Source organism: Asterias amurensis, chromosome 1, assembly GCF_032118995.1.
Source record: "Asterias amurensis chromosome 1, ASM3211899v1".
NCBI classification, from domain to species: domain Eukaryota; kingdom Metazoa; phylum Echinodermata; class Asteroidea; order Forcipulatida; family Asteriidae; genus Asterias; species Asterias amurensis.
Genome location: NC_092648.1, coordinates 19,386,355 through 19,410,427, shown reverse-complemented (window position 1 = coordinate 19,410,427; position 24,073 = coordinate 19,386,355). Strand labels below are relative to the sequence as shown.

The following is a 24,073-nucleotide window of genomic DNA, read 5'->3' as shown; positions in this document are numbered from 1 at the left end:
AAGCAATATTGTCTGCTTAAGCAGCTTTATGAAATTGGGCTCATGCAAGTCTTGCGCGTATTTAAACATTTTTGGGACCACTTCAGTCCCACATACATTGGTTTAATGCATACAAGAAACAACCTGGTTCTAATACACAGGAGACTAACATAGTCTAAAAGTAAACATTTTCAGCAGTCAAAAAGAAAATGATTTAATTTCAGGGAACTTTCTGCAAGAATCAGGGAGAGTTGGCAGCTCTGGGGTCGATTTCACAAAGATTTGGGACTAGTCCTAACTTAGGACTAGTCCTAGAAGATATACAAAACGCACGGCTAGACCTAGGTTATGACGAGTATCTCGTCCTAACTCGAGATAGGACTAGTCTTAACTCAAGATGAAATCTACCCCCGTTTCATACAATATAAGAAACTCTATGTACCTGAATGCCCATGAGAATACCTTGTAGTTAAAATCTAACACTTGAAAATAGAGATGTTTTAAGACATAATTCATATTTATACAAACTTCCTACTGTCTAATTTGCTTAATTTATTGAAAAAATACATAATACAACATCTATATCAATTTTTATAATAAAAATAGGTATTTCAATTTGTTTACATTATTAGAAAAATAATCATCTGCAGATATTTAATCATAAAGCTGATCAAGTAATGCTATAAAAAGTACTTCATTATTGTTCACTTATATACAAATATTTTTTTTTATTTAAAAGTTATTAGGAAACCCTAGCAGTGTTGGAAGCGATTGCATTGGGCCAATTTTCATACACTAACTGGCAGAAATATTTTATTTGGGTACACAACTATCAACCATATAATGGCCTTTGTGAAATTTCTCTGGCTACAGCATTCGCGAACGGACACCAATCTCAGAAATCTGAAAAATTATTCATGCATAAATCATTTCTCAGATTAATATATTTTGACTGATTTCTAATCAATCTGATACCCAAGCCTACATCCGTATGGACTGTAAAAGGGGTAACCCTGTTTCAGCCCTAGGAGTAGGTGGTAACGACCTCTCGAAAAAATAATTGTAGCCCACACCTTGAAGTGGCCTTCAGGCCTTGTGTGTCAGGCAACTTGCATAAAAAAAAAGATTTTTTTTTAAACGGGGATTATTTTAGACAAAATAATTGCGCAGTATGCTTTCTACCAATACCATATTTATAACAAGTGATTTTTGGGAGAGAAATTATAACCCTTAGGGTCATTCCCGAAGATACACAGTGGTCCAGTGGTAAGACTTCAGGGCTTTCAATCACAAGGTTGTGGGTTCAAATCCTACCAAACTAACCCTAAAATAAGTGCGGTCATCTAGTTACTGAATCACAATTTCTTGATCATTATGCAATTCAAAACCATAGATGTTAAACCAATGTTTGTACGAGAGAGATTGGCTGTTGCCATCTTGGCATTTATATCCCCTAGTGTGAGTTTGCCGAGTTACCTTGGCAGGAAGATCACCTACACAAACAAACAAACAGACAGGGCACTGCTAGGGTTTAAGGCAAAAACTCGGTGGGTGATTTTATGGGCAGGATGTGTTTTCCCCCAAATTAAACTAAATCATACTAACAGAGATGTCCTTATTAGAGACGCTACCTAGAAATATCCTGACATTTTCAGCTGATTATATCAGCAGGATTTGTTATCTAAAAATTAAAATGAAACCTACTTGCAGAGACGTCCCTTTTTTAGAATTGCTGCTTTGAAACGTTCTGACATTTTCTGCTAAAAGTTTTGACCTGGAAGGAGAGATACCAATGCCAGTCCCTCCAGAAGGTGTTGGTGTTCAGGATGAAACGATTCCATGTCTTCTGGTACGTTGCACTCAATAAATACAACTTCCCATCCTTAAGGTTTGGGCAGTCACAGCGGTGGGCCTTGCAGGTAATGATCACAGAGAGCTCTTTGCGGACCTTCGGGACGTGTTTAGCACGGTAATCCAAACTTAGGACTTTTAAAGTGACGCGACGGTTCCGGCTGAACAGCTTGGTGGAGACGACCTGACCCGCAAAAACTGAGGGGTGGGACGGGGTGAGGGGTGAAGGAAAATGGAAGAAGTTATCATTCATGTCTAAATGTAGAAAATAGGTATTCAAGAATAGGTAAAACCCAACCCAAAAATATCCCAGAATTGTCACTTGAAAAATTCAAAGGTCGACATTTCAAATAGCGAGCAACAGAGAACTGTTGATAGTATAAAACATTGTGAGAAACAGCTCCCGCTGAAGTAACTTAGTTTTTGAATAAAAGGTAATTTCTTGCTCAAATAAAAGGCTTTAGGCCTGAAGTATTTTAATAATTTTTTTAGGCACAACTGAAAGCACACAAATTGGTGCAACAAGGGTGTTTTTCCTTGAGTAAAAATTTTCACAAGTGAATACTAGTCTTTGACAATTACCAAAGGTGTCCAGTGCCTTTAACCTCAGTATTTTCTTTTGGTGTATATATTAACCATGGTCACTCACCGACGTCTGCTGAGCAGACAGTTTGATTGTTGACGAGTCCCTGGTCTTCCTCGGTAGTGCAGACCCTCGGCCTGGCTCGCTGATCTTCTGCAGAGCGGATGATGACATCATTGATGATGATGAGACAATGTGGGTCAGTACCATGGCAACGCAGACAACAAAGATTAAAGCAGCATGGTTTGGGATGCACACATGGGTTGCTTTGCCTGAAACATCTGTAACGACGTCGCCTACATTACCAGTGCTAGCTGTTACCGTTAGTGTGACTGTTACATGCTCTGGAGCTGTGTTTGTCATACACAATATTTTGAACGATTCAAATTCTTCAAATAATTGATTTACCTGCTTTCCAAAATAAAGCCCGCTTCATACGAATGTGGATGTGATTTATTTGCAGCGAAAACAGCCATGTGACAAAAATATTTGCTGTGTATTCACAAGAAGTGGGAACTGGGCTTCAGTCAAATGACTCGCTGAGTTTTCATAGTTTGTGTCCCAGAAACCGATTTAAAATTCCGGGGAAGTGAGTTACTTTGTTTTATCCAAATCATTAAAAAAAAACTGTCAACCAGTTCTAAAGATGATGAGTTCTGTAAAATTGATATATTTACCCCCGAAATATGAACAAGATAAAAATATCAACTACTAAACCACAAGGGAAACTGACTGGGTAAATTGCAAATGAATTGGGGTTGAACAAAGACAAATTGACTAGAGCAGGATTTGAACCAATATAATATCTCTATCAATAAACTTTGAATTATCATAAGTTCAACCAACTTTACTACAGCTTCAAAAACATTTGTGAGAGCACTCTCGTTTTAAAGCACGGGAAAAGTTTTGCTGAATATCCAGTCTCAGATTGATTGGTTAGAAAAACAAAAGAAATCAGGAAGTTGAATGCAAATGACAAAAATTGCGTCAAATAAAACCATCTTGACGCCAACCAAATTTATACAGAAACCAGTGATTACCGACAGTTATCACTGTTCCAATGCCATGCAAATTAGATCAACTTCAGTCGTTGATTTTTTTCGCAATTTTACACAACAGTTTTTGTTTAAAAATCTCACTCATCGATGTTTTTTTTGAGGTAAATCTTGGAATCTTCACGTGTGAAAGAATGCAGTACTCGAAAAAAAAATTTTTTTTAAAGTCTTTTGACACACAAACTGCTGCACACAAACTGCTGCATAGGCAATACATGCTTGGAAAGGTTACGAAAGCAAGCTTAGTATAAATCAGCTTGTCTGTGGAACTTGCTTTATTTCTTTCATGCATTCATTAGATTAGCATTAAACACATTCTGCTATTAAAGATATTATACAGGAATGATATGATAGAGCTGACAAAATAGGCGCAGGTTTTGAGTGATCAGCCATAAACATGAAAAAATGACCTGTGAAAATTTGGGATGAGCGGTTGTGCAAGTCAGGAGATAACAGTGAAAAACCATGCACAATTTTCAGCATGTAACCACTTTGTCGTTAATTTAAGTTATCAATATAAACCACAAGGGAAACTGACTGGGTAAATTTGTAAATGATTTTGGGGGTTGAACAAAGAATTGACTAGAGTGGGATTCGAACCAACGACCTCCGGATTAACGTGCCGGCGCTCTACCAACTGAGCTATCTAGCCCTATATTGGCGGTGTCCCTATTTTGTCAATATCTTTGTTCGGGGGTGCCAGTCAGAAGCCATACAACCGTTAACTGCCGTGTAGCCAGGGATCACACCCAAATTACGATACAACCTGGGAAGCGGCAGCTAGGGGATCACCTTAAAATCGTTAATTTAAGTTGTAACAACCGAAATCAGCTTTTTCAAATATGACTTTAGTTCAGGAGGAAATATATTTTTTTTCTAGTCTGAACATCATTATCAGTGAGCTTTCAGACTAAAATTAAACTATGATGTTTTTTATCCTTACCAACCAATCCATTTAACATTATATTTAATCTTACAGGAATAGTAATCCTGTACATGTATGTACTTGGGAATTTCATGGAAACATTTTGTGGTGAGCTATTATGAAAATTTGTACATTACAGCTGAGAGAGAGTTCATAAAAGCAAGGAAGGAAGGAAAGAAGTTTCAGTTTTACATGTGGCTGGAAATACCCCGGGGAAATATTCCAGGGAAAACCCACACAGACTGAAAACCCAATGTACATGTAGTGCCCCAGCCGGCGTGATTCGAACCAGGGTCCTAGAGGTGGAAGGCGAGGAAAGATAGCACTACCCCAACCTGACCACCCATGATTAGTTTCATTCTGAAAGCTCTCTGATTACGAATGCTCATACCAAGACCCAGGCCTCATACTTCACAGAGGCAACGAAGGTGATTTCCTCTATTCCCCCTGGTCAATGCCTTGGTACCTTTGAAATGCTCCAGTAAAAATTTACAATTTCCTCATAGAGTGCCCTTTACTTAAAGGAGAAAATGCCTTGGTGCCCTTGCCCTTTCAAAAACGAAGCATACAGGCCTGAAGGCCAATTCACCAGAGAAATGCAAGAGGCTTGACCTCAATGAAGCTACAAACATGACTTCTCTCAGGCAATGAGTTAGGCCAGGAATTTCATCTTTGAACATGTTGAAAGGGCAAGGCCATTGCAAAGGGCACTTCCATCGGAAAATGTTACAGTCAATGGGCAACTTTTGAAGGGCACCGGATAGGGGCAATGGAGGCCATGAGTGTAATTCCAGGCAATGAGTTTGACTTACTTGGTGTACTTGGAACGAATGGAATCATTGGGCTGGTAACCTCAAATTCCCTCCTGTCTTCAGTAACACACTCAGCTGGGTTTCCTCTCCTAAAACAAAGTGATTCCAACAGAGCAAATTTTATACAACAAATATTTATTTTATAAAACAAAACTAACTTATTGATGGGAGGTGTTTGATGTGAAAGAGAAACGCATTTTGTCTGCATTCACCCCTTGTTTACAACCCCCGCCCCCCCCCCCCCCCCCCGACGTCTGCCACACGTCGGTTCACCCAGATGTCATCATATTTGTTGACCTTCTCTTTGTTCACATTCCTTGGACTTTAATGTTTCAGCAATGTCTCCATTGGTATTGTCCACAAAGAGAAGGATTTCCATGCTCAAATTTAGTAGGGTGTTTGGGTTTGAGATTTTATTATTACTATTTGTTTTTACAATAAAATTTACTGTACAAAAATTACCGATTACTGATTTTTACTAACCTTCCTGGATCTACCAGTTTGTAAACTTTCCCTCCGTCATGTTCTGTGGAAGCGTAGTTAGTCGCCAAGATGTAAACCTCACCTACCAATGACCAAAAAGGATCTATTATTTTGAACAGCAACTTGAATGAATATATTTGAATGGGAATGCTATTCAAACTTGATTATAAAGTACTTGTTTATCATTCAACTGTAATGATATTTGTACACTTCTAAATTTTGATATAATTATTGATCATCAAAAATTAGGTCACAACCTCGAAAAACTAGAAACACTTCAGTCGATGACAGAGTGCATCAAACTAATGATAGATTTGTATTTTAAAGTCATGTATGGGATGTTGCTTTGTTATACCTCCATACTGCTACAAAGCGGATATACAAATTGGAGCTTCGACATATGACATAATTTGAGTGATGACAAAACAGGGCTTTTCGCAAATCTTTCTGAAAAGCACCAGATAAGGGTATTCAAAATGATAGTTTTTCACACAAACCTGCTTCACCTCATGTGAACTCATTTTCCTTTTTGATTGAAAACATTTTAAATGAATATCAGCAAAGATCACTTGTTGTCCTTTAAAGTAGTAGGTCTTTAACATCCAACAAAAATACCACACATATATTATTTTTTCATTACCGTATTCATTACAACCACAGAATTAAATAACAACCCAATCTACAAGTCTGGATTTATAAATATATCCACAGCTTACCCGCCTCGTCTTCACCAAACGATAGGATATTTTTGGGGTAACTATTAACAAGTCCACCCAAGCAGGTTGATGAATCAGCCATGCAGATCTCTTGATTATCCCATGCAGTCGTCTCATTGTTTTCAGTCAGCTGGAAAAGACGCCTGTAATCAAAACAAATATTAAGAACAACAGATTTTGTGATTTTGAAATATTTCAAAAGTCCACTTTGGATACAATTTGAACTAGTAACAAATCAATGTTGTTCCTCCTTGGAATCACTGTTCACAGTACAAGGTTAAATAGACTTTCCAGACTTTCACTCAAGACATTCAAATGTAAATTAAAAATGCATCTGTTCTCCTCTCGCCCATTAACTGACTTTTTCGTAGCATTCTTTAGCAGCGCATTGTATCTCTGAGCAATACGCTTTACAAATCTTATTTATTATCATTATTTTTAAGAAGATATCAATATTTCTCAATCAAAATTTGCAGTGGTAGGGTGGGTCAAAAAAATTTCCCCCCCCCAAAAAAAAATGTTGTTTTTAACAGTGAATATTGTGAATGGCCCCTTATAAAAATCAAGTTTCAAAGATCTTTCAAATCTTCTAGTAGTTTTATGTTAAGATTGTTGATCATGACACTTACCCATTGACAAAGTCACCGTATATGTATCTGCCATTGAGATTGGGTGACTGGCAACCTCTGTACACAAAGCCCCCAGTGACCGACTTGCCAACTGTGTGTGGATACGCGTGAATTGGAAGAACTTCATTCTCTGTGGATATCAAAACAAATTTAATTTTCTTTTTAAATCAAAAGTTTCTGCACGTCTGCACATTCAAATGCGAAAGTCGCTTTCTTCGTTAACTGAGAACTAAATTGCTTTTGAAAACACTGTTACCTTTTATTAACATTTTCATTTGTTTCTATTCACTGAAATCCATGGAGACTTTGACTGGAAATTGTATAACTTGTTTTTACCCTTACACCAATGTGTTTTAAGCACTGTATATTCAGTGCTTTCCCCGAGTACAGTGAAAAACATCAACAGGTAAATCTTTTGGGTGGGATTCGAACCCACGACCTTTGCATGTTAGAGCACTTGACCATCGAGCAAGTGCGATGGCTAGAGCCAGATCAAATCCTTTGCATTAGGAAATTGTATCACAGCCATGGAAAATCATTATCCACTATAAGAGGTAATATACTTCAAGGGCCACCAAGGCAACAACCACAGGCCTCCGCTGCCTCTGTTAAGCATCAGAATTAAGTGCCTGGCCTCATTATTCGTTTGACTGTGTAGTACTGCACTAACCTACAATCCAGGTCGTAATGCTTCAGTCACCCATTCGCACATGACAATAAACATTCCCCGTTCCCCAGGTCGTGATAATCATTCTTCCCCCGTCCCCCGGCCCATGTTGATGAGAGCGCAGACAGCACAATGAGAAGCAACATTGAAAGAGCCAACATTGAAAGAGGGTATGGGGAACGTGATGCGGAAGCCCAACGAGATATGGCCGGGATTGTGGCTTGATCAAAACGAGGGGGAAATGAGTTTGGAAGATTTCGGCAAGTCGGGGTAAGCTATAAGAAAAGCTCAATCCATTTAACTGACTCACCAAGCCATTCATCTGTACACTGACTATCACTGTAGCAGGAAAAACCCTCCTTAGCACGCCAGCCATAGTTCCCTCCGTTCACGATAATATCAATCTCCTCAAACGCACTCTGGCCGACATCACCGCAGAAGATACGCCCTTTGCCGTACCCCGTCTCCCTATCTCCCCTGTCCTCCGCACACCTCCACATGTTACGCACCCCATATGCATAGATCTCCGGACGGGCGGCTCCGTTGGCGTTGATGAATGGGTTGTCTGGTGGGATGCTGTACGGCATGCCATCAGTCTCGTGGTTAACATCAATGCGAAGGATCTTACCAAGGAGGGTGCTCCTGTATGACGGAGAAACAAGCGAGAAAAGTGCAGAGAAATATGTTAAAAAAGGAGAAATGGGGAATGTGTTTGTGGAAATAAATGCGAATTGAATTGAATTGAATAGATTTTGAAACGCTACATTCAAGAACTTCCACAGAGGAATGTTTCTGAAATACATTTCCCCCAAAAATGTTGTGCTTAAAATTTGTTTCTGTTTGGCAAAAAATATGATATGTAGACGACGGGGGTTGCATCGGTGAAAAAGGCAGTTAGTACAAAACACTAATTGGCTTTAAGTCACACACTGCCGCTGCTGTCAGGGGTGGATTTCAAAAAGAGTTAAGACTAGCCTTATATCGAGTTAAGATGAGTTACTGGTCCTGCCTTAGGACTAGCCTTCAGTTTGTAATAACTCCTAGGAGTAGTCCTAAGTTAGGACTTGTCCTAACTCTCTGTGAAATCGAACCCTGGTTATCTAAATAAACTGCACTTGATGCTTTAGAAAGGGATGTGTTTCTCCAAAGCAAATTTTGTATAAAACGTGCTGCTAAATGGTTGTCAGGTTGTGTTCGACAGATTTAATACATGTATGCTGCGATTATCGCATACTTACTTATCCAGTCCATTGTCCTGAGGATCACCAGCAGATCCTCCATCTCCGATCGTTACATACAAGTAACCATCGAGACCGAACAGCAATTGACCTCCGTTGTGATTTGCATAGGGTTCATCGACCTCTAGGATGACCTTTTCTGACGAGGCATTGACCTTGTTTCTGTCATCAGGCAGGATGGTAAACTCGCTGATGCGAACTTTCTGGTCGCTGTTGTCCCCAGTGCTGTAGAAGACGTAAAACTTGTCGTTCTCTGCAGAGTTCGGATGGAAGGCCGCACCGAGCAATCCCCTTTCATCACCGCGCCTATCGGAGGTCAAGACAGTCTCGCGGATATCGAGGAATGGTTCTTCTAGCCTGGTGCGATTCTCAAGAAACACGCTGATGACTCCAATCTGCTCTGCTATGAAGAGTCTATGCGTGCTGTCGTTGGCGTGAATCGCGAGAAGTGGATTACGCAGACCATTGGCAAACTCCTCCAGACACAAGCACTGACTGAGACCAGTACCAGACTCGGCGTCATCAGCCCACTCTATCAGATCTTCATTGTTCAACACATCCGGGAAGCAGTAATCAACATCTGGTATGGCCATCTTTGCGCAAAAATCAGCGGTTGAGTTTTGCGCGGCCTGAAGGAGGATCGGGTCATTGATGATGAGGGGAATGATGTCCAAGCAAGACTGGTGGAACTCTGTGCAGTATTCAAGACACAGTCCAGGATATTGTCTCGTTCTCTCTTGGCTACCCTCTGCATCGTAAAGATGAGCTGCGTACGGAGAACACGGCTGACAAAGAACATCCTTCAGGAATTCCAAGCAATTAGGTGAGGCACCGGACATGGAATTATACTCACTGGCGATCCTGTTGAATTCCTTCTCAATTTCGGAATCCATGCTCACAGTACAGCAACCAAAGGTATTATACAACGCGCAGAATTGTGGTTTGTCGTCTGCTTTGAAGTTGAATGGCGGGAAAAAATCAAGGCATTGTGGATGGGCATCAACAAGTACCGTTAAGTAGACAATGGTGATAAAGGAGAGTAAAAGCTTTGTTGAGCTGGTCTTTACCACTGCCATGATGATTACGATCTGGAAGAATGAGGATATAAAAGTTTAATCATTCATTGCAAATAATTTAATTTTTGTAGATGTAGCATACGACTGGTGCTTTGAATTCTATAATTAAAGCGTAGGGTCATAGTTTGGTTTATGTCTGGATAGTTTAAGGCAAAGTTGTCATAAAAGATACCAAAAAGTCACCTGTGAGAGTTTTGGCTGAGTAGTACTGAGTAGGCCCTACAGCATTACTTGTTTTGAAACCGTCAAAAGCTGTAATGGTAAATTCCTCAGGAACGTCGACAGTGGGAACGCATGGTGGGAACCAACTGCGTCTGTGGCTGTAGTGATAAGGTTTATCGCATATACCGCCTGACAGTCAGGCGGTAATTGCAATAAACGTAATAAATGAAACAGACACCACCACACTATTCCCATGAATTTTCCAAAAGTTGGCTGCACTATCAAGGGACCTCTGCTCTAGGCTCTTTCATTATCAATGACAATTGACAATCCATCATGTCCATTGATATATTTTGGTTCATACACAAGTATTTACAGTAAATGTCGTCCCTTAAAGTCACCTGGAAGTGGTATTTTTTTTAAATAAAGCTTTTGTCACTAAACTATGTGTTTTTACGAGAGGAATGTGAATAAAAAGTTAACTAAGGTTTAAAACTATTAGTTTTGATTGTATTTACAAATTTACGAGTAGGCCCTGACCCGAGAGGGCGCTGTTCGTGACGTAATTCAAAGCGCGATATTTGAAGAGAAAATTTGTAGTCAGGCCCCCGTACATTACGTCTTTCAGATACCTTCTTCGAATTTCCCACTAGCTGGAAAAATTGTTGGGACGGCGTCGTGTTTAAGAATGGCTCTTCTCGTCGTGTCAAATGAGTGGTGTATCCCGGATTCGAAGCACGACGGCTCGAAGTGTTCGCTGCATAGCGCTGAAAAAGATGTCGGACCGGACCACTTTGCTCTAGTTAATCTGACTTTCGCAGCCCACAACCGCCTATACTTGGGATCTGCAGGAAATAGATGAAGAATGACCCCATCTTTAGTTGTTTTGCTGCATCCAGCAGCAGCAATACACCTGGTCCGCATTGCCGGAAAAATGCCAGAAAAAAAAACTTCGCAGCGTACAAACTCACGTCTTAGAATTACATGTACTTTTGCACGTGTGTTTATCTACGCATCGAGGCAAAGTCTTCCTTTTCCTACATCACAAAATGGGTAGGCGGAGTCAACCCCCCAAGCACTTAATTAATTTTTTTAACATATAAATCGTGACTAAACAATTACTCAAAAAATTGTTTTATTGTTAATAAACATACACTCTTATGTTTAAAAGAAAAAAAATCCTATTTCCAGGTGCCTTTAATTATCTGAACCAGGACAGAAGTTATCACTTCCTCCTCCATTTCCTACATAACAATCCCCATGAATGATTGTACAAAAAAACAGAACACCAACCATGGATTTTCTTTCCAACTTTCAGCCAGTATGAAACAATTTGTTACGTCATTGTTTTTCATTCAGAAGAGTTAAAGTTTGACCACTTATTTAAAAGGCAACACTAAATAAAATAGGATCTCAGTTAATAAAAGAACATATTACCATGCAAATACAGAGAGAGGGAATACGTACCCACACAACTTACATCATTCGCTCAACCGTTGTTTGTTTTTTAACACATCTCATCATCACCTGATAAATTAATTTGAACTTTGCCCGATGATTGACACTGACTGCGAGTTGACCTCCTTCTCCCCCGGATATTTCCTTATGTAGCGCCCTCTTGCATGCTGTTCCCGTGCGCCTTGATCCGGTATCCAATCCATGCGACAACGCGTCAAAAGCAAAAGTAGTCGAGTCTATCATCCGATCCTCGCCCGACCGACCGACCTAAGGAGAACGCCTGCAAAATTGCTCAAACCGTATCCCCTTGCTCTACATTTGCAGTAACAATTAACCGTGTGGATGGAACTTCTTAGATTCGAGAAATGAAGTGTTCCTGGTGCAAGTAGGAACAAATTTTGGCTGTATTTGTGTGGACTCTTGTGGTGGGGTTGTCGTAAACTCCCACTTCTTAGTTGTGGGGATCGAACACCCACAGCCCGCCCATCCGTCGGGGATAGCTCTCGGGACCTCGACTCCGACAGTAGTCGTCACTTTCACACCATCGGGAGTTGAGTGAAAGATTAACCAGTATCTCTTTATTTAGTCTCATCGCATAAACAAAATAATGTTGGTCAATACAACATTGGCAAAACCCTCATCCGGGGAGAATGGACACGTCGGATTGAAGACGGCGAATGGGATCATGGACAAAACCTCACCGAAGAACGGGACGGCAAACGGCGTCTTGAATGGCGTTCATCACGCTGCTTCTGCCGGAGGAGATGCAATGAAGAATGGCGTTTGTGCCAATGGACATAGCCCCTCCTTATCCGCGGTTACAAATAAACCTCATCAAGAATCCAAAGATGCTACTGAGCAGGTAAATTTGTCAGTCAGTTAGCCTATAATTATACATTATAAAGGCGTGAAATAATTGTGTATATGGGAGTAGTAAGTATTCATTTGACTGTGGTAATGATTTGGACCTGAGGGTTGAGTAACAATGAAAAGAATAAACAAATTAATGAATGGGAAATTTGTATACAATTTTACAAGGTCTTTTTTTTTTAAACTGTTGGCTATGTTTATTGCTCTGGTTGTGAAGGTAGAATCTTTTTCTTAGCACAGGGAGCTGTGCTGTGCCTTGTTTTCATTTCCCCTTTCTTTATATTTTGTTAAATTATCTTCTTTTATCCCCAAGGCCCAACTCTTTTTTATTATTATTTATAATACTAATCATTATTATTAATTTCAGCATTGTAATTATTGATAATAAGCCCAAGCCCTCTCTGAAATAACTTTTTTAAGTATAAATTTAATGAATTCCAGTTTTTCATTGTTTAAAAAAACTGTTCTTTAGCTAAAAGTCTTAATTATTAAAATCATGGAGCAATATAAAATTAAGTAAATTATCCAATTATCTTGTCCTTGACAGTGAGCTTTCCCGTGCTGTGGTGATATAATCTGCAAATGAGTAATAATTTCATCATAATTAAAGATGTTTATTGTGTATTATACATTGATAGCACCACAGCCCACACACAGTCAACACAAAAGGTAGACCCATAAACTGGAGCACGGTACTCTTTAAAATAAATGGACATACCTACAAACCATAGAGTAAGGTCCTTACTCTATGTACAAACGTACTTGGACTAGTACGGTCAAAGAAGTACTGTGCCCCAGTTCTGGGTCTATCTTAAAATAACCTTTACTTTTGTGTTGAGTTGAGCTGTGATCAAAGTCCTGATAAAACCATCTACCCAGTCCTTGGTAGTGGTGTGTTTTACAGAATGTCAATAATTAACAATGAGACTGAGAGTGTGACAAAATTTGAGTTAACATCAAATGTTCCAGGAAATTGTTTCCATAATTGATGGCTTTACAGCTCAATTGTTGTTTAAACGCAGATTGTTTTTGGCCCATATTTAAATGGTGAAATGTTTAGATGCTGAGGTCACTTATTTTTAATTAATCCGCTCTAGTAAAGTGATGTGATCACATCCAACAACGCCATCAGAGTTTGTCCTCTGTCTCTACTTGCTCTGTGACTGAAGCCATCAGGACTTGTAGCTTAGCTTGTTATGTCACCAGTTCCCCAGCTTTTCACTAACATACTTGATGGATGCTTTTTAAACCATAACTAGCCAGCTGGACCACTTGGAGCAATTTCTGACTGGTCCTCGGCTATTTTAAATGGCATTTGGCCAGTGGACCACTTTTAAGGGAGAAAGCTGGCCATGTAATCTGTACTGTGTACTTAGCTGGATAGAATATCAGTCAATCAAGTCTAACACAACAATTATACCATTTCCATAAAAAGTTTCAGAAAAGCCTGATTTGCAATTAATAAAAACCTGATTGGCATTCAAAAACAAAGATCTAGGGCAATGGCAACACAGTTCAGTTGGTAGAGCATCGCATGATAATCCGGAGGTCACAGGTTCAAATCCTGCTTTCTGAGTCAACTTTTCTTCGTTCACACTAACAGATTTTGAGACCAGGAATACCATTCTTTTGTCAATTCAAGATGACAAATCCTACACTGCACATTAGCATAAACTTCCATTTCCTTGTAAATAAAGACATCCTGCTTGGGACGATACAATTTAACAAAACTATTGAATTTTATAGATTGATTGTCTTCCTGTCAAATGGGCCATGTTACTACTATATGAAGTTTCATCTCTTCATGTTTTTAACAACATCCCCTTAACTCTCTGTGACCCCGACTACCAAAATCAGGCCATCAGTTCATGGTGGGTGACTAATAATCCAAAGCAAGGATGTTCACTAAAAACAAACAGCTGATTGTCTGTGACAGTCTTGTTGTTATAAGGTATTATTAATTCTGGGAATGGGCGACCTAAATACTCATGTTGTTTTAAAAACATTCTTTACTTTGGACCAAGGTCACTGCAAACAAGAGAGGGAGGGGTGGGCGGGGGTGTTGTGTACTAAAACAAAAACAGTGCCAGTGAACATTATGTGAGGAGTTTTGTGTGTAGTAGAATACATGTATATTTAGTTTTGTTCACAGAAGTTACTTATTATGCCAGGTTTAAAACTGGTTGAGTTCTTCTTTTATAAAATTGGCTTGTATTGGTTTTCAAAAGAGCTAAAAACTGGCACTACATGTACGTGTGTGTATATTTATTTAATTTAGTTGACAAAATCTAACTGGCAGCACATAGCTGAATTATGTGGGATTTACAAAGCTTACAATATATGCAAAACGCCCATTCCAAATACGTAGTAGGCAGTACATTGAATGGGTCAGGTGATGTTTTGTAACTGACATGTTTAATTATTCATCAATCATTCATTATGCACACACAAGTAAGGGTTCACAATAGGCTGTGACAACTTATAAAATGGGTGTGTACTGTGATGTAACAAAACATCAACAGCCGTTTCATGAAGCAAGTGACCACTACGTAATGTATCTTAGACTAATCTACTGTGCAAATTGCCTAGTGCAAATACTGCTTCAATCATTGTGTAACTGTCAAACCGTAGTGGAATTAACTGTACGTAATTCACGATATGCCATGTAACCAAAAGCTGTCAACCATTACATAGCACTTATTATTGCAATTTATTTGAAAATTCCCCATTTTGGGGGGAGGTAAAATAAAAAATAAAACTTTATTAATGTAAAAAAAAACATTGCCCCCTTCCCTTCACAAACATCCTTGAAGAATTAAAACGTAATTTTTTTTGTTTTTGTTTATTAATGTAAAAAAAAACATTGCCCGCCTTCCCTTCACAAGCATCCTTAAAGAATTAAAACCGTTGACATGCTTATGTTCATTTAATGTACAAACAAACCAAAATGAATAATGTAGCATTTTAATAGTATGATTTCAAAATGTTGTGTGTGTTGGGGGGTTAATACAATGTGTTGCACAATTGTTAGGTTTAGGATTCAAAGCTTTGCATGTGGAGGTGGACACCGACATGGTGAGATGAAATCTCTCTGATTCAGTGAAATGGTATGCTCACAATTCTTAGCCATATTCAAGAGTTACCAAGAAGCACCCAGCAGTACCCAGGCCATTGTACCAGGTTTTGCTTCTACAGGCTTTAAAACACCTACATGTAATCATTTAACACTACACAGTTGACAGCAAACGAACAAATCCAATTAAAGGAACACGTTGCCTTGGATCGGTTGAGTTGGTCTTTGAAAAGCGTTTGTAACCATTTTTTATAAAATGCATATGGGTAGAAAGATGTTGTAAAAGTAGAATACAATGATCCACACAAACATGCCTCGAAATTGCGTGGTTTTCCTTTTACCTCGTCGACTAACACGTCGGCCATTTATGGGGGTCAAAATTTTGACTCCCATAAATGGCCGACCATGTTAGTTCGCACAGTAAAAGGAAAACCACGCAATTTCGAGGCAAACTTGTGTGGATCATTGTATTCTACTTTTACAACATCTTTCTACCCATATGCATTTTATAAAAAACGGTTACAAACGCTTTTGTTTTGACCAACTCGTCCGATCCAAGGCAACGTGTTCCTTTAACAAATAAATTATCCAAGCCCACTTGAGATGCTTCACTGGGACATTATTGTTTATTTTCCAGGAATCATGGAGGTAGGAGTCCATGGTTTAATGCACGGTTATATTGAAATCCAATTGCCAGTTTGGTGACAGTTGACACATTAAATGCATAATGAGGTTGGGAAATGGTTGTGTAAGCCACGGGATGCATGTTATGGTCAGAACAGGTATTCAATAGTGCATCCAGGTGTCCATGATGTCCATGCATGGTGCAGTACATTGGGCTATTGATAGAATGTTGGGTGTGTCAGGGACCTGGGTGGATTTCACAAAGAGTTAAGACTAGGTAAGAAGAGGTATGGTACACTATCATGTCTTCACACCAGTTTCATTAAATATTCATGTTGTTATAGAGTATGAGGAGTTAGGTTAAATGAATTTAAGTGGGTGAACCGTGTAAATGAAACACAATTAATTGTAATATTTCCCCAATAATAAACCAAGAACTAACATAAACCAAGAACTAACAGGCGCACTCACAAAACTTGTTTTGAATACTGGCTGCAATTTACGTGTATCGCCCGGATGCTAGCTTGTGCATGGGGAAAACCCTGCTGTTTTGGTATGCAAACTAATGCAGAGCATAGCCCTGCATTGCTTTCAAACTGAAAATCTAGATTTCAGTCGTTGCACAGCAGGTGAACGTAAGCTTCTCCCATTCTATAGTATCCTTGTCTTCCTAATGTCCAACGGGGAGAGCAAAACATCCTGTGGCACTAATCTACGGTATCATTACACGTAGGCCTACATGTAGGGGCTTCCTATTTGCACAGTCCAGCATTCTCCAGAAGATGATCAGAGCATACTGATCGAAACGTCGAGTTAAACCAACAGTTCTTTTCAGAACCACCCCAACTCATTTAGAGATAGTTATTACATGGTGTTACCGCAAACTCCTCTATATCTTATTTCCACCATGCAAAGTTTCAAATCCTACTTATTTGCACAGTATTAGAATTATAAGGGGTTAGTTTTTCGCTTGTTGTTCCTTACTCTCTCTATCATAAAGGGGCTGGGTTCACTTTACCTGAAGAAACTGTTACATCTGACAATCTCAACTTTAGTTTATCCAAATGTGTGTCATTCATCAGCTCTTCTTTTTTTCTGGCCTCCATTTTGATAGGGCCATTTTTGGGGGGTTGGGGGAGGGGGGTTGGAGGGGGGAGGTTAGTATGCAGGTATTCAGTGTTGCCAATGTGTAACAACATCAAATACAAGTTCAGCATACTTTGAAGATCACCTATTTTACTTGGAAATAAAGATGCTCAAATCAAAATAAATGCAGAGGAAACATTAATTCTCACACCTTGTTTTTTATTTTCTTCAGGCCCAGGGTCATGGCAAGTTCCACGAAACATTTGAAGAGACACCCCTCCACGTTGCTGTGATCACCTACTTTGGTTTCATGGTCCTGATTATTGTGGGTTACATCAAGGAACATTTATGGAGGCTAGGAATCCTGAAATCACCCGGCGCAAAAGAATCCCCTAAACTCAAGGTAATTTGTTTTATGCTTCATTTTTGAAAGGGCAAGGGCACCATGGCATTTTACACTGGAGTGGATTTGAACCAATAACGTCCTGATTAATGTGCTGGCACTCTACCAACCGAGCGACATGTTTCATGTGGTCTCTCTATTTTGTCACTACTCCTATTTATTTTTCATTTGATTTAACTACATTTTAATCTACTAATCTACCATGTATTGTAAACCCGAAGAATGTAAACTGCAGATATTATTTGATATACAAACAGGTCAAGTGCTGCAATCCCTCCACCAATTTGCATTTCAAGGGAAATGAAAAAGCAGCCACTCTCAGGAATTTGCACATTTGTCAAATCTCATTCCTGGTACAGTTCTCACATTGCATCAGCCTGAAAAAAATACCCATTGTTGACAAGAACATTGAAGCAGATCTTTCTGATAAGTTAATCTTTAGAATTACAACATTAACAAAAAGAATTTTAAAATGTTGTTTTGCTGATTTTGAATGCATTGGACATTGGTTTGTACACAGCAATGTGTACACTCTGAATCGTTGCGCTAATTTTAGAAAACAGTACGGTGAAAGGTTAAGTGCCACATTTTTGCACAGTGATGTGAGTGATAGGACCGTCTGCTGAAATACATCTAGGTAGAAGCCACGTCTACTACATTTTGTTGCTGAATGAGCAGCCCCTTGTTAAATTCCGAAGTGGAAGCAATCCAATACGGAAGTTCTTTGCAGGCTGAGCTGAGGTCTGACGGAATAGTATAATTAATAATTAGAGTATTTGTTGAATCTCCCGAAGTGAGTGATAAAGTTGGACTGAATTGGCCATTATCACGATGCAGCTATGAATGCTGTCTTCATCCACCCTTTTTGACAAGAATATATGTTTCGGCCATTGCATGCAAAGGCCCCGATCCCACTGGGAGGAAAACCACAGAGATCTCCAGACACATAGGGAAAATCTATGCAATCAGTAAGACTGAAAACCCAATCCCCACATAGTGCTAACTTGAACTGCCAAAAGGGATTCAAATTTCAAACAAGGGTCATTGAGGTTCAAGCAAGTGTATGAGGTGAGGAAAGAAAACCCCAGACTGACCCACCCAAGTTGAGTTTTTTTATATTATGTATCCCTGCAATAATTTATCATTTTGAAAGCTGCTGTCAACAGGCATTTTTTGTTACTGTTTTATTCTATTGAATCTTTATAAACCCATCGGATCACAAGCATTTAAATGCATCATTGGTTAGTTAAATCATGCGATTCGGCAAGGTTTTGTCTGGGCCCTGCTGGTATGTATTCCTGTTTGTTCATCCATAGAGCAAGGACGGTTCATCATTAAATTCTGCCATCAACCTAGTTTTCAATCTAGCGCCTAAAAGACCTACAAAGCATCAAGTTTGAACTCGTCAAATTTTGCTACATCCTTCCAATTTTTAATCTTGAATTTGATTTTTTTGGTGTTTGAGCCCTCTTACCTTTGATATTTGGGCATGCTAAGTTTGTTTTGTTGTAAGCATGAAGTTACTTTGAATGACCTTTAATTTTACCACCATGTATCCTTCCATGGTTTAACCTTGTCTTCAGGACATGGGTTCATTTTCTCAGATTTCTATGCAGTAATTTTGCAGTGCTTATGCAACAGTGTCCTTGGGTTACTTTAATGATATGGTTGTGTAACTCCATGCTATAACCATGGAGGACATTTCCTTTCTCCATGGTATAACCATGGAGCCATGGAGGGAAGGAAATTTAACCAAGGACAGGTATGTAACTGTATGTGACAATCTAGGAAGAAACTCACTCACTGTGCTGAAAAAAAGTCCCCAACTGCAACCAAGGCTAACGCTAAAAATAAATGTTAAAACTAAATATTTTAAGGTCTTTCGGCCTCTTGAAAACAAATGAAAAAATGCATGTATTTTCGGGTACTTAAACTTCGTTTTCAAAACTGTGTGTGTCATGCGTAGTGGGCATTCTTAATCATGCATTAGCATGCGTCTTTGTATCACACCACGTACACATGTTCATGGTTCTCAAAATAAAAAAATAAAAAACTGTCACCATGGTGTGACATAACAATTTGGAGCTGAGCATTCATGCAATATGCCACCTTCAAACGTCCTTGCTTTTTGTGATGCAAACGCTGTTACAAAAAAACGCACACTACACTGACTACATGCAATGCAATGGTACATGTTCATTGACTCTCAAAATGGCCTAATACCAATATTCTGCACCATCCTAAACATTTTTTTATTTGCTTAACTATAGGCTACAACAGGTGCTTAATGCTACATGTAATGTCAATTGTCAATGCTACATGTACATTCTTATATTTTTCAGCCCTTCCTGGAATCGGCAACTTATCACAATTGGTGGGAGACTATTAACAAATAAAATAAACACTAAAATAAAATGTGTCTTTTTTTTTAAACATTTTATAATTTAATAGCCCCTCCTGTAATTAGTGATAACTGTTTTGTGGTGATAGGCCCTAACCTTTGTATTTGTATTTGTATTTGCACACATTTATTTCATTGCTGCCATACATTTAAACTTACACATTTTACAAAGTTTTATAAGTATATTCAAATTATGAGTAGTTTACAGTATTACTTAGTATCTTAGGATATGAAAGTTTACAATGATTTAGATAGTTATATATTAGGAAGCTTTTAAAGTAGGACAACAATTAGGTTAGGGTGAAGCAGAGGTATTTGTGCCTTAACCTATGGACAGACAAACAACATAAAATACTATACAGAAGAAAGAAAACACAAGACAGACTAGACAAACAAAATACACGACAGAGGCTAATATATGATAATAATAAAAAGTAAAATAACGTGAACATGTTTGTTTGATTTAAATAAGCAATTTTACAACTCAATGGAATCCTTGATGCTTGTGATTAAAATAAGACTAATTAACCATTCAAAAAGAAGACAGTAGTACAATTGACGCGTGACTTTTTCAGCTCTGCTTTGTGTATTTAAGAAAGATATTCTCTTCTCTCGTATGCGACAACAAATCCCAAATGTCTAGGTCCATGTCCAAGAACCATCGTGTCGTAATTGGGTGACAGCTGGCCAGTGCCACCGTCCAGTTTGCTAATGGGGCACTCATTGAGAATGTTGTCTTGTGGTCTTAGCATTAGTACCACGGTCACACTCATGAGTAGCATAATCTAGTTTGGGCTTCACCAGCTCTTTCTGTGAAGGTGAAAGCAAGCTGGGCCCAATTTAATGGCTCTGCTTACTGTCGAATTCTGCGCTTATGATCACCAATTTCTGCTTACTGTCCCAGCACCGAATTTCTGTGCTAGCTGTGTAAGAAAAGAACGCCTAGTAATTTGTGAAGTACGCACACGCTGTGTAAGCGAAAAATGCCTAGTATTGTTATAAGTGCACATGAGCAAAAAATTCCCTGCTTACTTGTGCAAAAGGCCTGATGTAATCGCGGAGTTTATTGCTCCGTAAGCGTAATTCTTTGATAACGGTATGCAGAGCCATCAAGTTGTTCTTCAGTACATGTAGGTGACCAGTGTTAATTTCCTTCTCTAAAAAAAAAAACATTTCTTTTGAATGAGTTGCTCAGTAGCAGCTTTGCAAGAAACAGTGTTACAAATCCTTTATACTAAATCTTTCTTTTTCTTTCTTCTATCCGTACAGAACTTTGTCCCTCTGTTCTCAGATTTTGTGAATTTCTTTGGGCGGAACATCTACATGCGTGGCCGGGACTGCGGCCACGTACCGATCGCCGGTATGCCTGGTGCCAATGTTGACATCATGGAATACTCAACCCCAGACTACAATTGGACTCTCAAGTAAGTATTCTCAAAAAAAGTATTCAGGAGTTGAGCGGTTTATAAAGCCACTTGGATTGTTGTGAATTTGAAAGTTCTGTCCTAATTCACCGAGGTCAAAGTGGTTGGAATGCTGGACTTGCAATCACAAGCTATTGGGTTGGAATTCGGCCAAGCTAGCCACTTATTTCACTAAGGCTAGAACAAGGGTTTTTATCTTGTTACTGAATCACAATTTATTTTTTGTGCATTATAAGTTACCAATGTTTGAGAGATTGGGTGTTGCCAGCTTGGCATTTATATTCCCCTTGTAGGATCTTTCCAAAGTTCCCTTCTTGGGAAGATCATACAAGCAAACTAATTGTTGTTATTTTTTAGACCCTTTTCCTGTCATGCTTTGAGATAAAATGGAGAAAATTACATTGTATCCTCAGTATTACTGTCAGAGAAACACTGTATCTTAATCCGCATATATTTTATGATGATTAAATGGATTATCTCAGGAAGAGCAAACATTTAAATAACAATGTCAAACAGTAATCAGATATGCCTAGAGGTATGATGGCAGGCCTAATGCAGTGAACAGAGCTTTGTTCACCCCCTGCTTCACTGCTATGTCAACATTAATGCTTCACAAAGATTGGTCGTAGAGAATTTACATTTGAGTGGAAAGGTTCTTTGTATAGTTCAGAGTTCTCGGAAGACTTGAGGGGATGCCCCTGGGTCCAATTTGGAGGGAGGAATTAAGAATCTGATTTCCTTTCTCAGTGGTTAAAGTGCTTTGTGATTTTGGGGTCTCAATCAGGCATTGAGCTTATAGAGCCTGTGTACTGACTCCACTCTGAGTCAATGACAGTCAAAAGAGATTCACAAGACCTGACTTAGGCCGTATTCGAATTGGTGGCTATGGCTGCGGCTACGACCGTTGCCAGGGAAGTTGCTAAGGGCATCCTATACTTCAATGCATGATGACGCGGCGTTCCAGCCGTAGCCGTAGCTGCCAATTCGGATACGGCCTATGAATTGATGGCTTCAAGAGTGGCTATGACTGGATGTTCATTGAAAGGGCCTATTCTTCAACCTTGTCTCTTGAGCCGACAGCCGTAGCTGAAATAATTTTATTTTAGACGCGGCCAAGCTTTCGTATCAATCTATACAGATCTTGATCTACACACTTGTTTATATTACATACACTCAGAAGTAAGGCCACCATTCCAAGTTCTCTTTGTTGCGATGAAAAATAGGCATTATGAAATCAGTCCAGTTTGCCATTCTTACTGAGGTTATCTAATGCCTGCTTTCACACTGTTCCGCAGTCTATCAAATTATCAAACAACTTATAATGAAATAAAAGGAACTGTAACTATGAAATGATAAGATGCTGTGAGATTGCACGGAATATGCACACACTTTCATCTTAGATTTAATGCATGTTAATATCTGCGCTCTACAGTGGTCTACACACACTGTGATTGAATTAGAATCCTTTTTTTGTCGTGGGATATTTCTCGCTGCGTGGATACGGTGCAGTTTTGAAGCACCTAATCTTGTTAACATTCCTTCGTTAGTCAGCAGTCCTTTGTCAAGCTACAAGATGGAAATGGAAGCCTTTGGTGGGGAACAGTTTTAATATGGAATCCAAGAATATTTGTAGAATGGACACAAGTATTCATACTCGGGCATGGTGTTAGTCCCTTGTCCAAATGTGATTTCCAATATAATTATATATTTTTAACCTTTGTTCTCAGAAAATCGGTAATGTGTTTTAAAATAGCCTGAAAAAGATCACACAGTATTTAGGCCAGACCTTGTAACCCTGTACATTTTTTTATTTATTTATTACTTTTTTGTTTTATATATTACGGGTCAGATAACACGCCTTCATATCGTTGTGTAAAGTGTCACTGAAATAGAACAGCATAATGGGTTTATCTTATTCACTGTATTTTGAGTCAATACTTGATTCTTCATTTTTTGAAAACTCTGATAAAGCATGGTTTTAAAAATGTAAATTGGAAAAACTATTTTAGAAATAAAATATACAGATTTGTCTTGATTTTTACAGTAGATCCGCAAAGTGTCATGAGCTGTTCATGATTTGCAACAAAAATGTATGTGTCTGTGCAATGTATGTACACAATGACCAATGGGAGCCATTCTCTTTTATGTTCCAGGGTTCTCCATATATGAATTTCCATAATGTTCAACTGTGGGACATTCTGGACCTAAATTTTGCAAGATTGGCTGAATAGAAATAAGATCCTGTGAATGTTTTTTTACTTGATGTTCATGGCAGGTATCAAAAGCTGTACAGTGCACTACGTAGCATTTTGTTACGTTACTAAATGGTTTTGGGGGAATTTGGTCTGTAAAACCCTAGCTAGCATGCGGTTGCAATCCTTCAACTTCATCTTCTCCAACGTCACTCCACACAGGTGACTTACATTTGTACATTGTTTCTCACTTACCCAGTGAGTGAGCAATTGTTGTACTACCAGCCCCAGTCCTTCTGAATCTTTCACTTTGGCATTTTGAATCAAGAAAAGATTGAAGGGTTTTAAAAAAAAAAAAAAAAAAAT

The 24,073-nt window shown here is 38.9% G+C and overlaps 2 protein-coding genes across 6 annotated transcripts in view; one reads left to right on the top strand and one right to left on the bottom strand.

Moving 5' to 3' along the window:
* Nucleotides 1-33: 33 nt before the first annotated feature.
* LOC139953827 (HHIP-like protein 2) lies at nucleotides 34-11,769 on the bottom strand. 5 transcript variants are annotated; one of them, XM_071953845.1, is made up of 9 exons: nucleotides 11,644-11,769; nucleotides 8,939-10,026; nucleotides 8,011-8,342; nucleotides 7,034-7,163; nucleotides 6,405-6,547; nucleotides 5,689-5,770; nucleotides 5,206-5,294; nucleotides 2,480-2,566; nucleotides 34-2,028 (listed from the first exon to the last, which is right to left on the bottom strand). In XM_071953845.1, the coding sequence occupies exons 2-9, from the start codon at nucleotides 10,012-10,014 to the stop codon at nucleotides 1,703-1,705; spliced, it is 2,265 nt and encodes a 754-aa protein (XP_071809946.1). In that variant the 5' UTR covers nucleotides 10,015-10,026; nucleotides 11,644-11,769; the 3' UTR covers nucleotides 34-1,702. The 5 variants fall into 5 exon arrangements, with proteins under 5 accessions (XP_071809946.1, XP_071810022.1, XP_071809864.1 ...); XM_071953921.1 differs by having other exon boundaries at nucleotides 11,657-11,757; XM_071953763.1 differs by having other exon boundaries at nucleotides 11,614-11,726.
* A 103-nt stretch (nucleotides 11,770-11,872) lies between these two features.
* The window catches only part of LOC139954377 (serine palmitoyltransferase 2-like), a 32,940-nt gene continuing 20,739 nt past the window's right edge, over nucleotides 11,873-24,073 (top strand). Inside the window, exons 1-3 of the mRNA XM_071954176.1 lie at nucleotides 11,873-12,496; nucleotides 17,520-17,690; nucleotides 21,361-21,515. Of these exons, the coding sequence (XP_071810277.1) occupies nucleotides 12,242-12,496; nucleotides 17,520-17,690; nucleotides 21,361-21,515 (581 nt within the window). The 5' untranslated portion in view covers nucleotides 11,873-12,241. The remainder of the gene's footprint in view (nucleotides 12,497-17,519; nucleotides 17,691-21,360; nucleotides 21,516-24,073) is intronic.